The sequence below is a fragment of the Lampetra planeri genome, chromosome 54 (assembly GCF_965212315.1).
Source record: "Lampetra planeri chromosome 54, kcLamPlan1.2.h2, whole genome shotgun sequence".
Lineage (NCBI taxonomy): Eukaryota > Metazoa > Chordata > Hyperoartia > Petromyzontiformes > Petromyzontidae > Lampetra > Lampetra planeri.
Window position 1 is genome coordinate 2422255 of NC_136160.1, and position 19324 is coordinate 2441578.

General features: G+C 52.2%; 1 protein-coding gene across 5 annotated transcripts; it reads right to left on the reverse strand.

Annotated features, from left to right (window-relative positions):
- Positions 1 to 471: 471 nt before the first annotated feature.
- Positions 472 to 19187, reverse strand: LOC144735238 (copine-1-like). 5 transcript variants are annotated; one of them, XM_078617730.1, is made up of 16 exons: positions 19085 to 19187; positions 14348 to 14473; positions 12910 to 13089; positions 11861 to 11935; positions 10860 to 10931; positions 10184 to 10267; positions 9913 to 10002; positions 9292 to 9387; positions 7902 to 7985; positions 7554 to 7613; positions 6659 to 6792; positions 4648 to 4702; positions 3938 to 3989; positions 3052 to 3185; positions 2013 to 2252; positions 472 to 1762 (listed from the first exon to the last, which is right to left on the reverse strand). In XM_078617730.1, the coding sequence occupies exons 2-16, from the start codon at positions 14471 to 14473 to the stop codon at positions 1655 to 1657; spliced, it is 1590 nt and encodes a 529-aa protein (XP_078473856.1). In that variant the 5' UTR covers positions 19085 to 19187; the 3' UTR covers positions 472 to 1654. The 5 variants fall into 5 exon arrangements, with proteins under 5 accessions (XP_078473856.1, XP_078473855.1, XP_078473857.1 ...); XM_078617729.1 differs by lacking the exon at positions 9292 to 9387 and adding an exon at positions 9044 to 9139 and having other exon boundaries at positions 19085 to 19186; XM_078617731.1 differs by lacking the exons at positions 9292 to 9387; positions 19085 to 19187 and adding exons at positions 9044 to 9139; positions 18511 to 18538.
- Positions 19188 to 19324: the final 137 nt, after the last annotated feature.

The window sequence follows — 19324 nt, forward strand, 5'->3', positions numbered from 1 at the left end:
TTAAAAGTGGGGTGCCGAACCTCAATCAGCCCCCTCGACGCGACGGGGCTGCGTGTAATGGGGAAATATAACTACGTGAAACACTTAACTATGCTTCCCTTGTACTTTTCGTGTTTAGTTAGTTTGTTGTCCTTCCCCCGCACCTCTGATGAGCACGGTTGGCTACGGATGTTGCGAAAGAAGTTCAACATACATACATACATGCATGCTGGAATGTCAACATCTCCCTGGTGTAACGTGAAAACATCCATTTGCCTCCCAAAACATGGGGGTTATTCCCAAGGCGAACACAGATTCGCCCAGTGACAATTTTAACACCTACAGGATGATCCATTCGTAGATATTTCATCCATTATCCGACAACCACCGATTCTCTTATCAACAGGCGAGTGCATATTGTAAACTAAAAACTGAACTATTTTAGCAGGTAAGGCCCACGGTGCTAGCTAGTAGCCCTTTCTTAGAAGCGACCTGGCCACAAATGATTGCACAACGCAGTGGCTTACGATGTGGAAATGTATAGTAGCTAAATAATCGAAATGTATGTTGATTCTAAAAGTGGAGGGAAAAACCAGAGGACCCGGAGAAAATTCCACACGACCTCTTGCATACCAGGTGAGGGATTTAACATCTCACCATAGTGCAGCCCCATATTGTGAAAGTGATGGCTCCATGATATACAGAGGAGATAATTATAATATTTAATAAGTCTACTGAGATTAAGATATCTAGAGCCTGTGCAAAAATAAGTAGCATTCCCTACAATTATTTTCTATATATATATTTTTAGTGGGGTTATCCATAAATGGTTCACACAATATTCGGCACATGGTCAACCGTCTTTTGCAAATCAATATTTGCATGGCTTGACAGATCCCATGTTTATCACCAACGGGGAGCAATCAGCCTGCGCGGGGAAAAAAAAATCTTCCACAAACATCGGAGCGCCGCTCTGCTCAGACAACGGACGGGGGGAGGGGGGGACCCTGTCTCTTCATCGCCGAGACAACGTAACGGACCACCTCGTTCCCTTGTCCAAAGCTGCCACATTTCTGGGAGCCTCAACCAGGACGCATTGGTGGCAAGCTAGGTGTCCCCTCACACCTATGTGGCTGCTGAAAGGATCGAAACAAATGCGCCTATATGGGTGCGATCTTGATGTGAAGCTTTCGTGACTGCAGGAATCCATACTCTTTGGTTCTTTCTGTAAAGTACCGTAGGTATATATTTTATACCTACGTAACTTTACCGAAAGAACCAAAGAGTATATTGGTGCGTTAAAGCTACGTACGAGAACCAACATAGTATCACACTCGCTGTCTTCAGCATCCTCCAATGAGCTCACCCCCGTCTACCTTCGCCCTCTCATCTAACTCTCTCTCCGCTCTGGCAAGCGAGGCTTTCCATCGAAGTCCCCAGTCAACCTTTGCTGTCCCCTGTTGTCTGGAACTCCCCTACCAGCCATCCGTGCTGTCAACAACAGCTTGTGCATGTGTGAGTGCACGTGTGTAAGTAAACATTCAAGCATGCACGTGTATGTTGTACGCAAGTGTGTGCGACTGCGAGCGCGTGTTTCACCGTGGGTGGGTGTGTGTGTTGCGTGCGGTGTGGCGTGGCGTGCTACGTGTGTATGTTGCTGTGTGTGTGTGTGCCCTTAGGTGCGAGGAACGTTGGCTGGACCCATGTTGCGCTGCTTGAAGTACGTGGTCAGCTGCTGGGGGATTTCAGCCAGAACTGCCCGGGCCAGTGCTTCCTTTGGCATCTGAATGGCACGAACAACACCACATGGACACCGTTAGAACACACAGTGGGAACGAGGCCATAAAGTATTGCCTGGAAATATTTTCGATAAAAATCAATGCCCACTCTCCGTCTCCCATCTCATCCATGCCACTCTCCCCCTCCCATCTTATCCACGCCCACTCTCCCATCCTATCCACGCGCCAGCCTCCATCTATCGTTGACGTCTCAATCTTGTTTGTCAACCCGTCCCCCCCCGGCGCCCGGCGTACCTGCTTGAACTGCTTGTAGGGCACGAACTGGACGATGTCACGTGTGGCCGGCTCCCCCGCCACGGTGCGGAGGGGGCCCCCCCCGTCTCCGTCCAGCACCTCCATGGCGGTGAAATCGGCGGCGCCGACGCCCACGATGATGAGCGATAGCGGCAGGCGCGACGCGGCCACGATGGCCGCACGTGTCTCCGCCATGTCCGTGATCTCCCCGTCCGTCACGATGAGCAGCACGAAGTATTGCTGCAAGCGAGAGAGCGAGCGCAGAAAGGAAAACACAATAATGGGGGGGGTGTGTTCGGAAGCTAACCAAAAAATAAATTGCACGATAGCCCCTTTTTTTTCTTTTTAGAATGGAAAGGAAAGAACGGGGGGGAATTATGGGGCAGGGCGCTACGGTGGCGAGATGTTAACTACCTCGCCTGGTATGCAGGTGGTCGTGGGTTCAATACCAACCCTGTTGATGCATGTATATTTGGAGTTTGCATATATCCTCTGACATTAGACACGTGGATTTCTCTCCGGGTCCACTGGTTTTTCCCTCCACATTTCGAATCTACATGCGTTGAGAGTATTTGACCGCTATACATTTCCACGTGAAAAGCCACTTTGTTGAGCGATCATTTGTGATAGCCAGGTCACTCCTGAAAAAGAGCTGTATAGCTCAGTGGGCCTTACCTGGTAAAATAAAAATAGCCTAGAGCTTAAGTTACAGGCTCAAAATAACAACAACAACGACGGTAACATGTGGAAAGGCCATTGAGATTCAACAACTCCCCTGCTCCCACACACACAGCTCTCCCCCAATGGCTCGCGTCTCTCTGGCGTACAATTTCAAAACGGGACTCGCGTCAAAGGCCATCGCTACTGTAAAATGATAGAGCGGATAATCGGGTCCAGTACCGCCGTGTCTGCGGCCTCCGTCTATCACAGCGATCATAGAGGGAGAGCAGGCGTAGCTAAGAGGGAGGAAGCGTGGCTCTGTGTCGCGTGGTGCCAATGTCGGTGGCCAAGCGCGGTGTCAAGCGCGGTGCCCACCCACCGTGGCTGTGGGCAGCTGCTGGGCGGCGGCGGCAAAGCGGGCGACCTGCTGGATGATGGGAGCGAAGTTGGTGGGGCCGTAGAAGCGGATCTGCGGCAGGCAGTTGCGGTACGTTTCCACGATCCCCTGCACGCCTGTCGTACGCGCGCGATGGCAAGCGAGCGAGTCGTCGCAGTCCGTCGAATGAAAGCGCGACGACATTTGGCATCCGTGCGCCACTCTTACAGCACGAGGTTATCACGAAGGCGCTGTTTCACAGACACAGCCTGCTGTAGTTTCACAGCAGTGTGGGGAGAGGGGGCAGGGGGCAATGTTTTTATGTATAATCCCAATTTAATTCAGCAAGTACAATAAAAATGTAGCTACTGTAGACCAGGATGCTGGACGCACAATGGCCTACTCTTGTCAACTTACGTCACGGGATCTGTAACGTACACTGTGAAGCGGACGACGCGCATCACATGGTTAATAACAGCCGCAGTATTAACCAGGGTGGCCTGCCGGATTTGTACCGCAAACCTCTGCAACAAGTGGCAAGTGCGCTACTGATGCACTTTGTCACCGTGCCACAGGTCCCCACTGCCCAGTCATCTCACCTTTGGGTACCGCCTGAAACAGTAAAACTTTCATGCTGCAGGCATATTAAAACGTTCGTTTTGTGGCTCAACCTTTTCAAAACGAAATCTGCTATCAAACACCGTATTCGATGGATAACACACACAAATTGGTGTGCGGGGGGGGGATATCTTATAATCTGGAGCTTCTTATAAATACAGAGAATGCGACACGATTCGACGAGTGCACGGCAAGCGTGAGAATACGAAACGAAGGCGACGGATGGACGGCTTGCGGGGGAGGGGGTGGGGGGGGGGTGACCAGCACTGACCGATGCAGTAGGGGTTGGTGGGGTTGAAGTTGAGGGCAAACTCGTGCGACACCTGCAGGCGACACAGGCAGCCCAAGCGTTATCGTCTAATTCAGTCGGAGCCCTTGGCCAGGTCGACTGAAGTCTGTGGATTTCATTTAAACTGTTCTCTTAATCGGTTAACTAAAGCAGTCAAACATTTAGTCACTTAAAACTTGACTTGAATTCCTGCAAGTCACGAAAACTTTATGTTTTTTTGGGTCTTTCGGTAAAGTCACGTGGAAAGGTTCAAAGAAAATAAAAATAAAAACTGCGACGTTTCAATCGCAACACAAGCGGTCGTCATCAGGACCGCTTGTGTTGCAATCAAAACGTCGTAGTTTTTTTTGGTTATTTTCTTTGAACCGATCTCCGTGACTTTACCGAAAGACCCAAAAAATATATATTTAGTCACTTAGTTGTTAAATGTTCGTGTAAGGGGTGGGGGGAAGTGTGCCCCCCTCCACCGCAATATTACCAGGTCAGCCAATCAGTGAAGTCACGTAGCAGTTTGTGGTTTCGTGCCAAAATTCGACCGAAATAAAACTACAACGTGGCCCAACGCGAAGACAAACACGAATATTAATTGTACCGACTGTGGAAACCCGAAGGATTTTTCAGGTTATCCTTCTCAGCCAGCAGCAATGTCAGGCAGCGAACAAAACAAAACAGAAAGCGTCATTTCACCAGACCTGGAAGGTTGGAGGGATTTGAGCACCAAATCCAAAGGCAGGAAACATCTTGTCCCTGGAACGGTGAAAAACAAATTTCATTATTTTTCACTGAACTGAGCGCCTGATGTAATTTAAAATTCATGTCAGATTTAACGGCTTGTTTTTTGGGGGTGCAGAGATCGTGCGAGTTCGCTGTGGGCAGACACAAGGATGCACAGACACAGCGATGTCACATGCACATTAAACACACAACAGCATGACAATACTAAAACGATGTTTTTTTAACACGTAGGCTTTCGCGACCAATATTATTCATAATATAGGTTATTGGGTCAGATCGCGTTATTTATAAATGTGTCGTAACCCTCCACCACCCGACACGTCCAAACAGTAAAAAATGTGTCACGTTTTACAAAGGACAAATAGTTCACTACTTTAGCCCACCGGTGTGCTGAAGAGAGAATCAACAGCATTTTGAAATGTGAGTAGTTCGACGTTTCGCTGATAATTACAATCAGCTTCATCGGGCAAGAATGGTGAAGCTCTCCTGTTGCTTCCGGTCTTAAATAGAGCAGCATCAGGGTGCCGTCATCATTTAATTCAATTCAATCTGGTGCAGTGATTTGAGGCAAAGAGGGGGAGGGTATTGTAATTATATAGATTGGTAATAATTCAATTGTTATTCATTGGTATTTGTTTCCCTTAAAAGGAATTGTAATTGTATTTATTTAATAATGTTTTTTGTATTTTACCAGGCAAAGCAGCCCAACGAGCTATCAGCACCTCTTTTTCAGAAGCGACCTGGCCACAAATGATGGCTCTACAAAGCGGCTTATCATGTGGACATTTATAGCGGCCAAATACTTTAAAACGCACGACGATTCTAAATGTGGAGGACCCGTAGCAAAATCCACGCGCCCACAAAGAGAACTTGCAAACTCCAAATACACAGGCATCAGAGTCGGGACCGAATGCACGACCAACTGCATCCTAGGTGTATAAATACGTATTTCTAAATACATATTTAAACTGACGGATATACCGTCATACTAACATGTATTGGTTAGCAAACTGAAACTGCAACCCAGAGATCATGGGCACGAATTCCCGGCGTGGAAGTTGGAGCAATGAGGCAAGTTTCTCCAAGATCCACCCCCCTCCCCTCTCCCCACCACCGCCGACCCAGCAGCAGACCACAGCTACTTGGTAGGCAACTCACGTGCGGTGGGGTAAACGGTGGGTACTCCCACCCTTTCAAAGACATCTGCCCAGCGTGGAAGAGTAGGCCAAACACCTTCTGCCAGGAGTGAGTGGCATCGGCAGGGCTGCACCTTCACCACTTTGGAGGTGAACCGTGGTTGGCTGGTGGATTCTCTGGCCCCCGCCATAGGAATAGGGAAAGTCCACCGCTGGCTCGGGGCTCTATAATGGAGATGTGCAGTGCTCCGCGTTCGTGTGCGAGGGAGTCACGTTTTGACTTTCGCATGGGCTACAAAAACAACGATCCGCCAGTGGGGCCTTTGTTGGGCTGCTGGGGCAAGTGGCATTAGCGAGCACCCGTGAGGGTCAGCATTTGCACACAAGGGGGGGGGGGTGTTGTGGGGGGGGTATGGCCAGCAGCGTGAATGACTGCACACTCGCAGCAGGTGCAGAGTTAACCCAAGGGGAGGAGCTGGCCCAGGAGCTGTTTCAGAAAATCGTCGCTGATGATAAGTCGTGGCCGGGAATCCGTAGCAACAACCACCGCCATTCGCCACTCGGTGGAGGTGACATCACCACGGCGCTTGTGCCAGGCTATGTGCACTTTCAGGTCACGTGAAGTGTCGAACGCCCGCTGGCAGGTGGTCACGGGACAGACCCAGGTGCCATGGGTTGACCGACTGAGATGACTGGCAGATGCACCACAATGGGCCTGTGTGTTTAATTGATATTGAATGGAGGGGGGGGGGGGGAGTACCCCCACGTGGCATTCTATCCAGAGATCCTCTGGACGTAAGGGGCAGGGTGGGGGGTGGGCCAAAGCACTCACGTGTCGTAGTCCTGCACCACCATGCCCACGGACCACAGGGCCTCCAGGTACTCGTTGAGTCCCGTGGGGCTGAGGTAGTGCAGCGAGTCCGGGGAGCGTGGGTCTCCGTTGGAGCCCGTGAAGTCGATCCCCACCTGTGTCGGGTCCGCACGAGACGCCCGTCACCCCGTCACCGTTTTACCAGAATTCACGAGGCAGAAAATTTTATGTTGGTCGGAGCTTTGAGTCTCGGTGCGGCGAGCAACCCATGCAGATTTAGTCGAGGCTTAAAGTCTGCGGATTTCATCGAAGCATTCTCTTTTAGTCTGGTCGACTAAAGTGGTCGCGCGCTCAGGTCGGACGCTCTTTAGTTGTTAAATGTTGGTGTGAAGGGTGCGAACAATTTCCCTTCTCCCCGCCAATATTGTCAGGTCAGGCGCTCGGTAAACCAGGTCAATGTTTAGACACAAATCGACATTTTCAAAGCGTACCACGTTCGGTCTTCCTCGGTGCACTGCTGTCCCGAATGACGTTGCTAAATTATCTTGGTCTAAGTCCTCACTCACACTCGTTCATCTCATCGCAGTCAGTCGTGCTTTGGGTGTTTGTTTGGCGGGCGACCAGTCATAGCCAGACTTTTTTGATGAATATTTCCGTCACTAATCTCGTTCACAAAATGAACACTCCCCCTGGGGCTCGATCTGTCGACCAGTGAGTAATATTAGTAGCAGATAGAGAACTTCCACGTGTTAATCTCCCCAGCTGTTATTCAATTGTTCTTCATTTCCTAAGGCTCATGCTGGGAAGTCAGGAGAGGAAGTGGGGGGTGGGAAGCGAGTTAAGCGCCACTGTCATATAACAACCGTGGCAAAGTTTAAATTCGAGGGCAGATTTAGGAAGGTTAAACCAAACTCACCGTGAAGTTGATCTGACAGCCGCCCATGATGTAATCCAGGAAGGAATAGGCGACATCCACCTATCGGACAGCCAAGATCGGTACAAAACAACAACAACAACGCCGCCTCCACTCATCCGCTCGGCCACGGGATAGAGCAGAGTGAGCAGTTAACCACAACTCACGCCGACATGCCGCGCACATTGTGAGTGCAGCCTGTGCCGAATGCAATACCACCACGGGACACAAGCGGCTGCTGTTATGCGAGTGGAACGGGAGGCCGGGAACGACCAAGAAAAAAAAGACGGGACTGATGGAGAGGAGGAGAGGCCTTCATCCAGCAGCGGGCCGAATGCTGCAAGGAAATACCTTGGCCGATCGGAAGCGGATCTTCCCCGAGTTTTTGTAGCTGCTCTTTTTCTTCTTCTTTGGGTTGATGCAGTCGATCTCCACCTGCCGAGGCCAAGAAAACAAAATTGGCGTCACTTCAGACGAGACTCAAAAAGGCCCTACGTGGCCACTGCTGCCGCTGCTGCTGCTGCCACTGCTGCTGCCGCTGCTGCTGCTGCTGCCACTGCTGCTGCCACTGCTGCTGCCACTGCTGCTGCCGCTGCTGCTGCCGCTGCCACTGCTGCTGCCACTGCTGCTGCCGCTGCTGCCGCTGCCGCTGCCGTGGTGCAATGCGCAGGCAAGCTCCCCAGAGCTGCCACCTCGAGGTCGCCGATTTGGACTCGCGAGCACAGTGGTTGAAACGACGGTGCAACTTTCATCTTCTTGGTTCTTTCGGTAAAGTCACGTAGAAGGGAAATAATAAAATAATAAAATAAAAACGTTATAAAATTCATATCTCACGACGTTTCGGCCACAACGCAAGCAGCCGTCCTCAGATGAAGAACAGGTCTGTCGGAAAGACAGCGTCTGAATGAGCACCACCAAGCTTGGCAGCGTATATTTAAGCTGGGTGGTGCTCATTTAGACGCTGTCTTTCCGACAGACCTGTTCTTCACCTGAGGATGGCTGCTTGCGTTGTGGCCGAAACGTCGTGAGAATTATTTTATTATGTTTCATTTTTATTCTTTTATTATTTCCCTTCTACGTGACTTTACCGAAAGAACCAAGAAGATGAATCCCTGCAGTCACGAAAGCTTTAAATCGAGGTGCAACTTTCCTAAAGCTGGGTAATCCCCCACCTCTTCAAAAGATGTCTTACCAGCGTGAAAGAATAGGCAAAGTATCCTCGAGAGCGAGCTCACTGGCAAAGCACGATCAGCCAGGGGTTGGCTACGTACGGTGCGAAAAAGAAGTTCAACATACGTACGTACGTACAGAACGTCAAAGAAAGCAAAGAGCCAAGCAGTCGGCTGCACGTGCCCTGCATGCGAAGGTCACGTGCGTTCGATAGCCCTGCGTGCAGTCCGGGCCACACCAAAAAGGTAGAACACACGCGCAAGTAAGAGTTTGCGGAAAATGAGGCGGTTAAGAGCGACAGAAAAAATATAAATCTGTCTCACCGAAGTCGTCTGAGCTTCGAGCAGCTTTTTCATGCACGTCTCAAATTCCCCAATGAGGTCATGTGATCCGTCGTCATCAGCGTCACTACAGGACACCTGGCAGATAGCGGAGACAGTAGCAGGACAGAGAAGAGACAGGGAGCGGGGGAGAGACACCGCAGCAGACAAAGAAACAGAGAGCGAGAGACAGAGGGCAAAGGGGGGGTGGGGGTGGTGAGCGATGTTACGTGAGCCCCACGATCTCTCACCGCGCCGTCGCGAGCTTTGAGAAGCGCCGTGGCCGTCGTCTCGGCCTCACCGATGAGGTCCGAGCTGCCATCCTCGTCCATGTCCACGCACGCCGCCTGCGTGACACACGTACGCACGCACAACGTGCACAAAGACAAACGCACGCACGCACAAAGACCCCTTGTATAGACACTTTCGTGCAAGTGCTGTTTAGCGAGGGTCTATGAAGGCCGGCATGGGTCTATGAAGGCCGGCATGGCACACGACGGGGGTGGGTCGCCAGCACTTACGCCCCCAGCTGACTTTGTCCCCCTAGTGGCGATGTTTACTCATTTGAGGCCGAGTCGACCTAGGGCAGGCCCAGGACAAGTTCAGATAACCGTCACTGGCGTTGGTGGTCATGAACGGGAATCATCGAACTCGGGTTGCCAGGTTCGAAGTGCATCGCGCTAACCGCGACACTACAGCTCCCCAACGCAAGCAGGCACACTCACGGACGCGCGTGCACACACAGCAAACTCTCGCCTTGGCACTCCCGCAGTCGAATGGACAGGTTTGACAGACAGAAGACCGGCACGGATAGACAAATAGGGAGAGAGGCTGATGGATGGATGAACAGCTGGACAAAGGTTTCACTCCACCTTGATGGGTCGATCCAATTCACCGTTGCAAAGGCTCTGCAGTGATATCTGGAACGTTTTCCACTTCGGGTTGAGGTTATTTTTCACCACCTGGTAAAATAAAGAAAAAAAAAAGACAGATTGTAATAACTCACAAACCAAAATTAAGTCTGGCCCCAACGATTAAACGTCATGCCGGCATGATTACGAGCACAGAGGCGATCTTGCGCAAAGCCAGAACGTAATTGAATTCGTGAAATCGCTGGACATTTCTTTTTTTCGCTTTCATTACCTCTGTGCGGTGAACCAGCTGCCACTTCCCGTCGATGCCTTGTTTGTAAAATTCCAGGAACGGATCAGACTTGCTCATGAAGTCCTGCGGGACAAACGCGTTTGTTACGAACGCGGCAACAGAGCCCGCCGGCCATCCCGTGCCCTCACATCCGTGGCGAGATGTTAACTACCTCGCCTGGTGTACAGGAGATTGTGGGTTTGATCACGACAAATATACGCCTGTATACTCTTGGGTTTTTACGGTAAAGTCACGTAGGTGAAAAATTTAAATAAATGATCACACTTAAGCGGTTGTGCTTTCGCGAAGTGTCCCCACCTGCAGAAGGACGCTTGTGTTGCGCCCGAAACGTCGTGATTTAATTCATTTAAATTTTTTACCTACGTGACTTTACCGACAAAACCACAGAGTATGAATCCTTGCAGTCACGAAAACTTCAAATCTAAAATTATACGCCTGTATGCATGTCTCTCTGCCCGTGGTCGCATGGATTTTTCTCCGGGTCCTCCGATTTCCCCCCCCCCCCCCACATTTAGAAGAATCAACATCACGAGTTTATTCTCCCACCTCTTCCGAGATCGTCTTAGCCAGTGTGTAAGAGAAGGTCAAATCTACCCTCTTACAGGAGCTCCCCAAGAGCTCGCTCTATCTTAAAATCTCAGGCCCCACACGTCACCTTTTTGTCAAGGTTCGACGCTTCCACCTCCAACGTGAGCACTCGGTTGTCCTTGATCTCTTCTGCCATGACCTGTGTTCGTTCACGTAAAAAAAAAAAAGAGGCAAAAAAAACACAGGGCCGATGTTTTTAACGTGCAAAATGCGATGCAGTACAGAAACTCCACGCTCAACGTGGTTTTCACTTAGCGCGGCACTTCTCAGGAACGCATCTCCCGCGTTAAACGATGGATTACTGTACGAGACTCAATTTGGGGGCTCCTCTCCACCACTGACGAGTTCCCTTGGTGTCGAGATGTTAACTACCTCGCCTGCTATGCAGGAGGTCGTGGGTTTTATCCTGACCCTGACGCCTGCTGCTGTATATTTGGAGTCTGCATGTTCTCCCTGAAGTCGTGTGGATTTTTCTCCAGGTCCTCCGGGTTTTCCCTCCAAATTTTAAAACATGCTTTTAGATTATTTGGCTGTTATAAATTTCCATGCGACAAGCCCACTTGGTTGAGCTATAATTTGTGGCCAGATTGCTTGTGAAAAAGAGCTATACAGCTGAGTGGGCCTTACCTGGTAAAATAAAAAGTCGATTACAATTTAGTTTATTTCTCGTCTTGCCTCGGTCAACATTTCAAATCATCCAGACACAGACGACGGTGTCAATCAAGGTATCGTTTTCGAACGGAATCCTTTGGCACGTACACAAAACTGAACGCACCATCACCGTGGTTAATCCGGCTCGGCTCTCCTATGCGTTTTCAAGGGTCGAGCCGCATTTGGCCTTTTTCGGTTTACCGTCCGACACTTCACTCCACCTGCTGGCAGCTTCCACAAAGTGCCCAAAGCTCCCGATGCGTGAAGAAGGCCCCCCCCCTTGCCCAAAAAAGCAGGCGGACCGAAACGTCGGACATCGTGCCGAACAACGCGTGGCGTAAAAACGGACGGACAGGGATGGGTGGTGGGGCGGGCGACGTGACGGTTACCGTTCCTCGTGTCATCGCGCGTACGTACGGTTATGGTTCCCTTTCCGGCCGGCTTCCCGTTTTTCAGAAGCAGGGGCACCGTCATTTTCTTACTCGACACCACCTGCAAGAGCGATGCACTGTCAACAGAGGGCACCGCGACAAACATTTGGCCACGTTCGGGCAGCGGAACGAATCCGTTGTTGCTTTACAGCGCAGTAAAGTGGGACTGCCTGGCGCTTGACATTTCTTCGCAGCTTGGGCACACAGCTAACAAGGTCAGCGTTGCCTTGCACGCGGTTCAGCAACTGAGCTGCAAGGAGCACGATTTTCCATCTCTTTCCAATGTTTTTTTTCTTCCTCCAGAATTTGGAAGTCTCCTGAAATAGGCCCTGTTATATGCATGAACTTCTTTCGCACCGTACGTAACCAACCGTGCTGATCAGAGCTGCGGGAGAAGGACAACACTGTATCTAACAATGCTTGATATTGCACATTTGGTATTTGCTCTAACCTGTATAGCGCAAGGCAATCACCAAGGCGCTGTGTTTCACAGGCGAGCATAGTCTACGTGCCAAACGATTGACTTGCACTGTACAGCAGCAAGCGTCCGTTGCTCGGCCACGCGCCACGAGCCGGAATCGAACTCAGGTCGCCGGGTTCGAAGTGCATCGCGCTCACCGCTACACTACCGCTCCCCACGCAAGCAGGCACACTCGCGGACACGCACACACATGACCGCGTGAGACTTTCTGAAGCTTGCTACGTTCCGATTTAAAGCTTTCGTGACTGCAGGGATTAATCTTCTTAGTTCTTTCGGTAAAGTCACGTAGAAGGGAAATAATAAAATAATAAAAATAAATATTAAACATCTTAATTATTATGTTTTATTTTTTTTATTTCCCTTCTAAGTGACTTTACCGAAAGAACCAAGAAGAAGCTTGCTACGGTTTTGTTCTACAGAGGCATGGGGTGATTGCGTTGGGTGATGCGTTGGGTGCCCCCACCCCAAACCCGGCTCACGAGGACAAACACCGTCCCGGAGGCATTCAGGCGGCGGTCTCGAACCCAGCGGAGTCCGCCGTTGCGTGCCCTCACCTGGCCCAGCGAGCACTCGGCCGCTCCGAGGAAGTCGTCGTCGGCAAGCTGCACGCTGGCGTTGTCGACGTCGTAGACGGTGAGGCGCAGCTTCTGCACCTGCTCGAAGCAGTAGTCGAGGGGGATGCGCTGCGAGAAGCTGGGGCTCTGGCAGTTGTTGATGCGCTCGGTGCGCGCGATCTGAAGGAACGATTGAAAGAAAAGGTAAAGGTGCAGCCCTGCATTTGGAGACGTTATCGCCCTCGCGTAACATGCAGGAGGTCACGGGATCAATCCTGACCCCGACGCCTGTATATTTGGAGTTTACCCATGGTCGTGTGGATTTTTCTCTGGGTCCTCCAAATGTTCCCTCCACATTTATAATCAACGTGCATTTAGAGTACAGGCAGTCCTCGACTTACAAGTACCCGCACTTACGAACCAGCTTCCATGAAATATATATTGTTTGTTACATTGACTTAAAACGCGAACTTGCGCTTGCAAACTGAACATGGGTGGACAGCGAAATCTGAAGTTGTCCCGGGCCCCCCCTCCCCCACCGTACACCAACCCGCACCGACTAGATTGGTGAAGTACGGTCAAACAACCCCCACGACGGACCCGGTGTGAGGAGGTGATGGTTGCGCCGATAATGATGGAGATGATGATGATGATAAGGTTACGATGACGATTCGATGGTGATGGTGGCGGTGATGAGTCTACTGTGGTGGCGACGGTGATGACGGAGGTGACGATGGTGATGATGAAGGTGACGATGGTGATGATGAAGGTGACGATGGTGATGATGAAGGTGACGACGGTGATGAAGGTGACGACGGTGATGATGAAGGCGACGACGATGATGATGAAGGTGACGATGGTGATGATGGTGACGACGGTGATGATGAAGGTGACGATGGTGATGATGAAGGTGACGATGGTGATGATGAAGGTGACGATGGTGATGATGAAGGTGACGATGGTGATGATGAAGGCGACGACGGTGATGATGAAGGCGACGACGGTGATGATGAAGGCGACGATGGTGATGATGAAGGTGACGATGGTGATGATGAAGGTGACGATGGTGATGATGAAGGTGACGATGGTGATGATGAAGGTGACGATGGTGATGATGAAGGTGACGATGGTGATGATGAAGGTGACGATGGTGATGATGAAGGTGACGATGGTGATGATGAAGGTGACGACGGTGATGATGAAGGTGACGATGGTGATGATGAAGGTGACGATGGTGATGATGAAGGTGACGATGGTGATGATGAAGGTGACGACGGTGATGATGAAGGCGACGACGGTGATGATGAAGGTGACGACGGTGATGATGAAGGTGACGACGGTGATGATGAAGGCGACGACGGTGATGATGATGGTGACCATGGTGATGATGATGGTGACCATGGTGATGATGAAGGTGACGATGGTGATGACGAGTCACCTCCACCCACGCTCCGCCCGTTTCCATGAGCACGGCGCACAAAGGGTCCGACTTGGAGCCCGCGTCCTTGTCCAGGAGATTGTCGCACGAGACGCTCAGCTCCACCTTGCTCACACAGTGCGCCATCTGCACACGTCGCACCACAGCGCGTGGGCGTAGTCGCATAGGAGGGGTCGGTTACACGAGCCCGGCACACCTTAAAGGTCAAACCTGCAGTCGCGCGTTGGCCGGGATCCAGAGGTCGCAACCGGGTACCCGATTACCCGTACCCTACCCGATACCCGGCTACCCGTACCCGGCCGGGTACGGGTAGCCGGGTATCGGGTAGGGTACCTGGGTATCGGGTAGGGTACCTGTTTGCGACCCTGGTGCGGCCGGGTACGGGTAGGCCGTGAGTCACTGGTGAGTCACGGTTTGTCACTCATTTCCCAACGTCTTGTCTCTTCTCACAATTCAAGTTCCTAGAATCAACCCACCCGCACCTGCAACGGGAACGGCCGGGTACGGGTACGGGTACCCGTTTGCGACCCTGGTGCGGCCGGGTACGGGTAAGGATTCAAAACCCGTTTGCGACCTCTGCCGGAATCATGACGATTCGGCCAGCAAGCTGCAGCTTTGCTCTCCTCAAGACATGGTTGACATGGCCGGGTACTCGCGGAGGGACGGGATCACGACAAAGACGTAGCTGCATTTGTCAAAACACACAATCATCGCGGCGAGTCGATCGGCAGGTCGGCGTGGCCGGCTGAAGCGTGGCGGGGGGGGGGGTACTCGTACCGTACTCCCACCTCGTTCCAAAGGCGACTGGCTGATGTGGAAGAGTAGGCCAAATTGCGCTCTTTGGATCTCTCTCTCGCGCGGAGAGAAACAATGCCAGGGCTGCGCCTCAACTTGTCCTCTGCGATGCCGACATTCTTGTTGTTGATGTTTCGGCGTACAGCGCTTCGCACGGCTAAGCAAAATGAGGCTGCTTTTAATTATTACACGCGTTTATTTAACTCACTCCGTCTGTCGTCGTATCCTCAATAAATATTGTAACTCAATTTTCAACCACTTCCCAATGTGCTATCGACAGCAAACTTGGTCATACTGATGTCATACTGATGACAAGACTATATTCTATCATAAAAATTCCAAAACATATATTTTTAAACATTTTACACGCTTTTATTAAACTCGCTCTGTCTGTTGTCGTATCCTCAAATCTTGTAACTCAATTTCAACAGTCTTCCCAATGTCGTGTCGACTGCAAACTTGGTATATGTATGTCATACTGATGACAATACTATATTCTATCATAAAAAAACTAAAAATATATTTTTTAACAATCTTTTTTACGGGTCTTATTGTCCACGCTCAACTCACGTTGCCTGTAAATCATCATGGTCCCTTACGTCATGGCAAGCTTCCACGACTTCCTGGAGTCGTGGAGTTCTGCCATTACTCGTACGGTACATTTCATTAAAGCGTGTTTTTAAAAAAGTGTTTTTAAATATTTTTTTTATTTTACGCAACTGCAGCCGCGATGGGAGCCACATCTTTACGGAGCCTGCGGATACGCGACTCGGGAAACTGCCCCCCACCGCGGAGGAAAGCGGATATCTGCCCGAGATTCAGTGGTGGCAGGGCGGGGGGGCATACACAATGCTACACATCTCCCAGCCACCCCAGATAGCTATGTGGGCAGCCCACAAAAAATATATCCCCAGCGTAGTAGTCAACGCTGACTCTACCCGGGTATTGACCCCGTATGAAATGTTGTTACACAATGGCTTTCAGCCTCTTGGTCAATTCACGACTGGGGGGTGGGTTGTGTGGGTGGGTGGTGGGTGGGGTGGTGTGTGTGGGTGGTGTGTGGGTGGTGTGTGTGTGTGGGTGGTGTGTGGGTGGGTGGTGTGTGGATGGGTGGGTGGTGTGTGAGTGGGTGCGGTGTGGTTGGGTGGGGTGTGTGTTGGTGGGGTGTGTGTGGGTGGGGTGGGTGGTGTGTGGGTGGGGGGGGTGTGGTGTGTGTGGTGTGTGTGTGGGTGGTGTGTGATGTGTGTAGGTGGTGTGTGGGTGGTGTGTGGGTGTGGGGTGTGTGGGTGGGGGGGTGTGTGGGTGGGGGGGGGTGTGGGTGGAGGGGGTGTGGGTGGGGTGTGGGTGGGGGAGTGGGTGGTGTGTGGGTGGGGTGTGGTGTGTGGGTGTGTGGGTGGTGTGTGTGTGGGTGGTGTGTGTGTGGGGTGTGTGTGTGTGGGGTGTGTGTGGGTGGGGTGTGTGTGGGTGGGGTGTGTGTGGGTGGGGTGTGTGTGGGTGGTGTGTGGGTGGTGTGTGGGTGTGGGGTGTGTGGGTGGGGGGGTGTGGGTGGGGGCGATGTGGGTGGGGGGGATGTGGGTGGGGTGTGGTGTGTGGGTGTGTGGGTGGTGTGTGGTGTGTGTGTGTGTGGTGTGTGGGTGGGGTGTGTGTGGGTGGGGTGTGTGTGGGTGGGGTGTGTGGGTGGTGTGTGTGTGGGTGGTGTGTGTGTGGGTGGTGTGTGTGTGGGTGGTGTGTGTGTGGGGTGTGTGTGGGTGGGGTGTGTGTGGGTGGGGTGTGTGTGGGTGGGGTGTGTGTGGGTGGGGTGTGTGTGGGTGGTGTGTGGGTGTGGGGTGTGTGGGTGGGGGGGTGTGGGTGGGGGCGATGTGAGTGGGGGGGATGTGGGTGGGGTGTGGTGTGTGGGTGTGTGGGTGGTGTGTGGTGTGTGTGTGTGGTGTGTGGGTGGGGTGTGTGTGGGTGGGGTGTGTGTGGGTGGGGTGTGTGTGGGTGGGGTGTGTGTGGGTGGGGTGTGTGTGGGGTGTGTGGTGTGTGTGGGTGGTGTGTGTGTGTGGGTGGTGTGTGTGTGGGTGGGGTGTGGGTGGGTGGGGTGTGTGTGGGTGGGGTGTGTGTGGGTGGGGTGTGTGTGTGGGGTGTGAGTGGTGTGTGTGGGTGGTGTGTGGGTGGATGGTATGGTGTGTGTGTGGGTGGTGTGTGGGTGGTGTGTGTGTGGTGTGTGGGTGGGTGGTGTGTGTGGGTGGGTGGTGTGTGTGGGTGGGTGGTGTGTGTGTGTGGGTGGGTGGTGTGTGTGTGGGTGGTGTGTGTGTGTGTGGTGTGTGTGTGTGGTGTGTGTGTGGGTGGTGTGTGTGTGGGTGGTGTGTGTGTGTGGTGTGTGTGGGTGGTGTGTGTGTGTGTGGTGTGTGTGTGGTGTGTGGGTGGGGGGATGAAGGCCGAGCCACGCCCGTCTCCGTTAGGATATTCCACCATACTTCACCACGCTGGCCATGGGAGGTGTTGGTTGTTGGTGGGTGGACGCGTTCGGACATCACTCGCCACTGCAGCGGCCTCGACCCCAAGCCCCAGTTTGCCGGGTTACATTCCGAGCGCAGTGCGCTAACCACTATGCCACCGCTCCTATATAACGCTCTACAGAGTGGCCCAGGCGTCTTGTGGCACCCCAAAATTAATTGAAACATGTTTACCCTTTGCATGTTCACTTCTGCGTTTCAAATAAAGCTTACTTTTAAAAAATATATAAAGTTTTAGAGAACGAAGTTGGGGGGAGGGGGACACAAGACATCTGGACCACCCCTTGTACAGTGCATAACTTTTCTCTCAATGTTTCAATAGGCCGACAGTGCACACGTGAACTACGTTAAGACGGTGGCGCTTGACGGAATAACTTCAGCGAAAGCAGGAGCCGCAGGTTGTGTCGACCGCCAGTCACCATAGACTTACCCTGTCTCAGCTGAGTGTTGGGGTCTCTGTCACCATAGACTTACCCTGTCTCTGCTGAGTGTTGGGGTCTCTGTCACCATAGACTTACCCTGTCTCTGCTGAGTGTTGGGGTCTCTGTCACCACAGACTTACCCTGTCTCAGCTGAGTGTTGGGGTCTCTGTCACCATAGACTTACCCTGTCTCTGCTGAGTGTTGGGGTCTCTGTCACCATAGACTTACCCTGTCTCTGCTGAGTGTTGGGGTCTCTGTCACCACAGACTTACCCTGTCTCAGCTGAGTGTTGGGGTCTCTGTCACCATAGACTTACCCTGTCTCTGCTGAGTGTTGGGGTCTCTGTCACCATAGACTTACCCTGTCTCTGCTGAGTGTTGGGGTCTCTGTCACCACAGACTTACCCTGTCTCAGCTGAGTGTTGGGGTCTCTGTCACCATAGACTTACCCTGTCTCTGCTGAGTGTTGGGGGTCTCTGTCACCACAGACTTACCCTGTCTCTGCTGAGTGTTGGGGTCTCTGTCACCATAGACTTACCCTGTCTCAGCTGAGTGTTGGGGTCTCTGTCACCATAGACTTACCCTGTCTCAGCTGAGTGTTGGGGTCTCTGTCACCACAGACTTACCCTGTCTCAGCTGAGTGTTGGGGTCTCTGTCACCATAGACTTACCCTGTCTCAGCTGAGTGTTGGGGTCTCTGTCACCATAGACTTACCCTGTCTCAGCTGAGTGTTGTGGTCTCTGTCACCATAGACTTACCCTGTCTCAGCTGAGTGTTGGGGTCTCTGTCACCATAGACTTACCCTGTCTCTGCTGAGTGTTGGGGTCTCTGTCACCATAGACTTACCCTGTCTCAGCTGAGTGTTGGGGTCTCTGTCACCATAGACTTACCCTGTCTCTGTTGAGTGTTGGGGGTCTCTGTCACCACAGACTTACCCTGTCTCAGCTGAGTGTTGGGGTCTCTGTCACCACAGACTTACCCTGTCTCAGCTGAGTGTTGGGGTCTCTGTCACCATAGACTTACCCTGTCTCTGCTGAGTGTTGGGGGTCTCTGTCGCCTTGTTCCTGAGCACCGCTGCTGCTGCTTCTGCCCGCACCACGCCCAGGCTGTCACGAAGCCGGAAGAAGAGGCCGCACGTGAGTGGAGGTGACTCCTCCCCCTTGTGGGCGTGACCCTCCTCCCCCCGGTGGAGATGACTCCTCCCCCCGCTCCCCCCTCCGAGTAGGGGTGACCCCCCCCCCCCGTGGGCGTGACTCCCCCTCC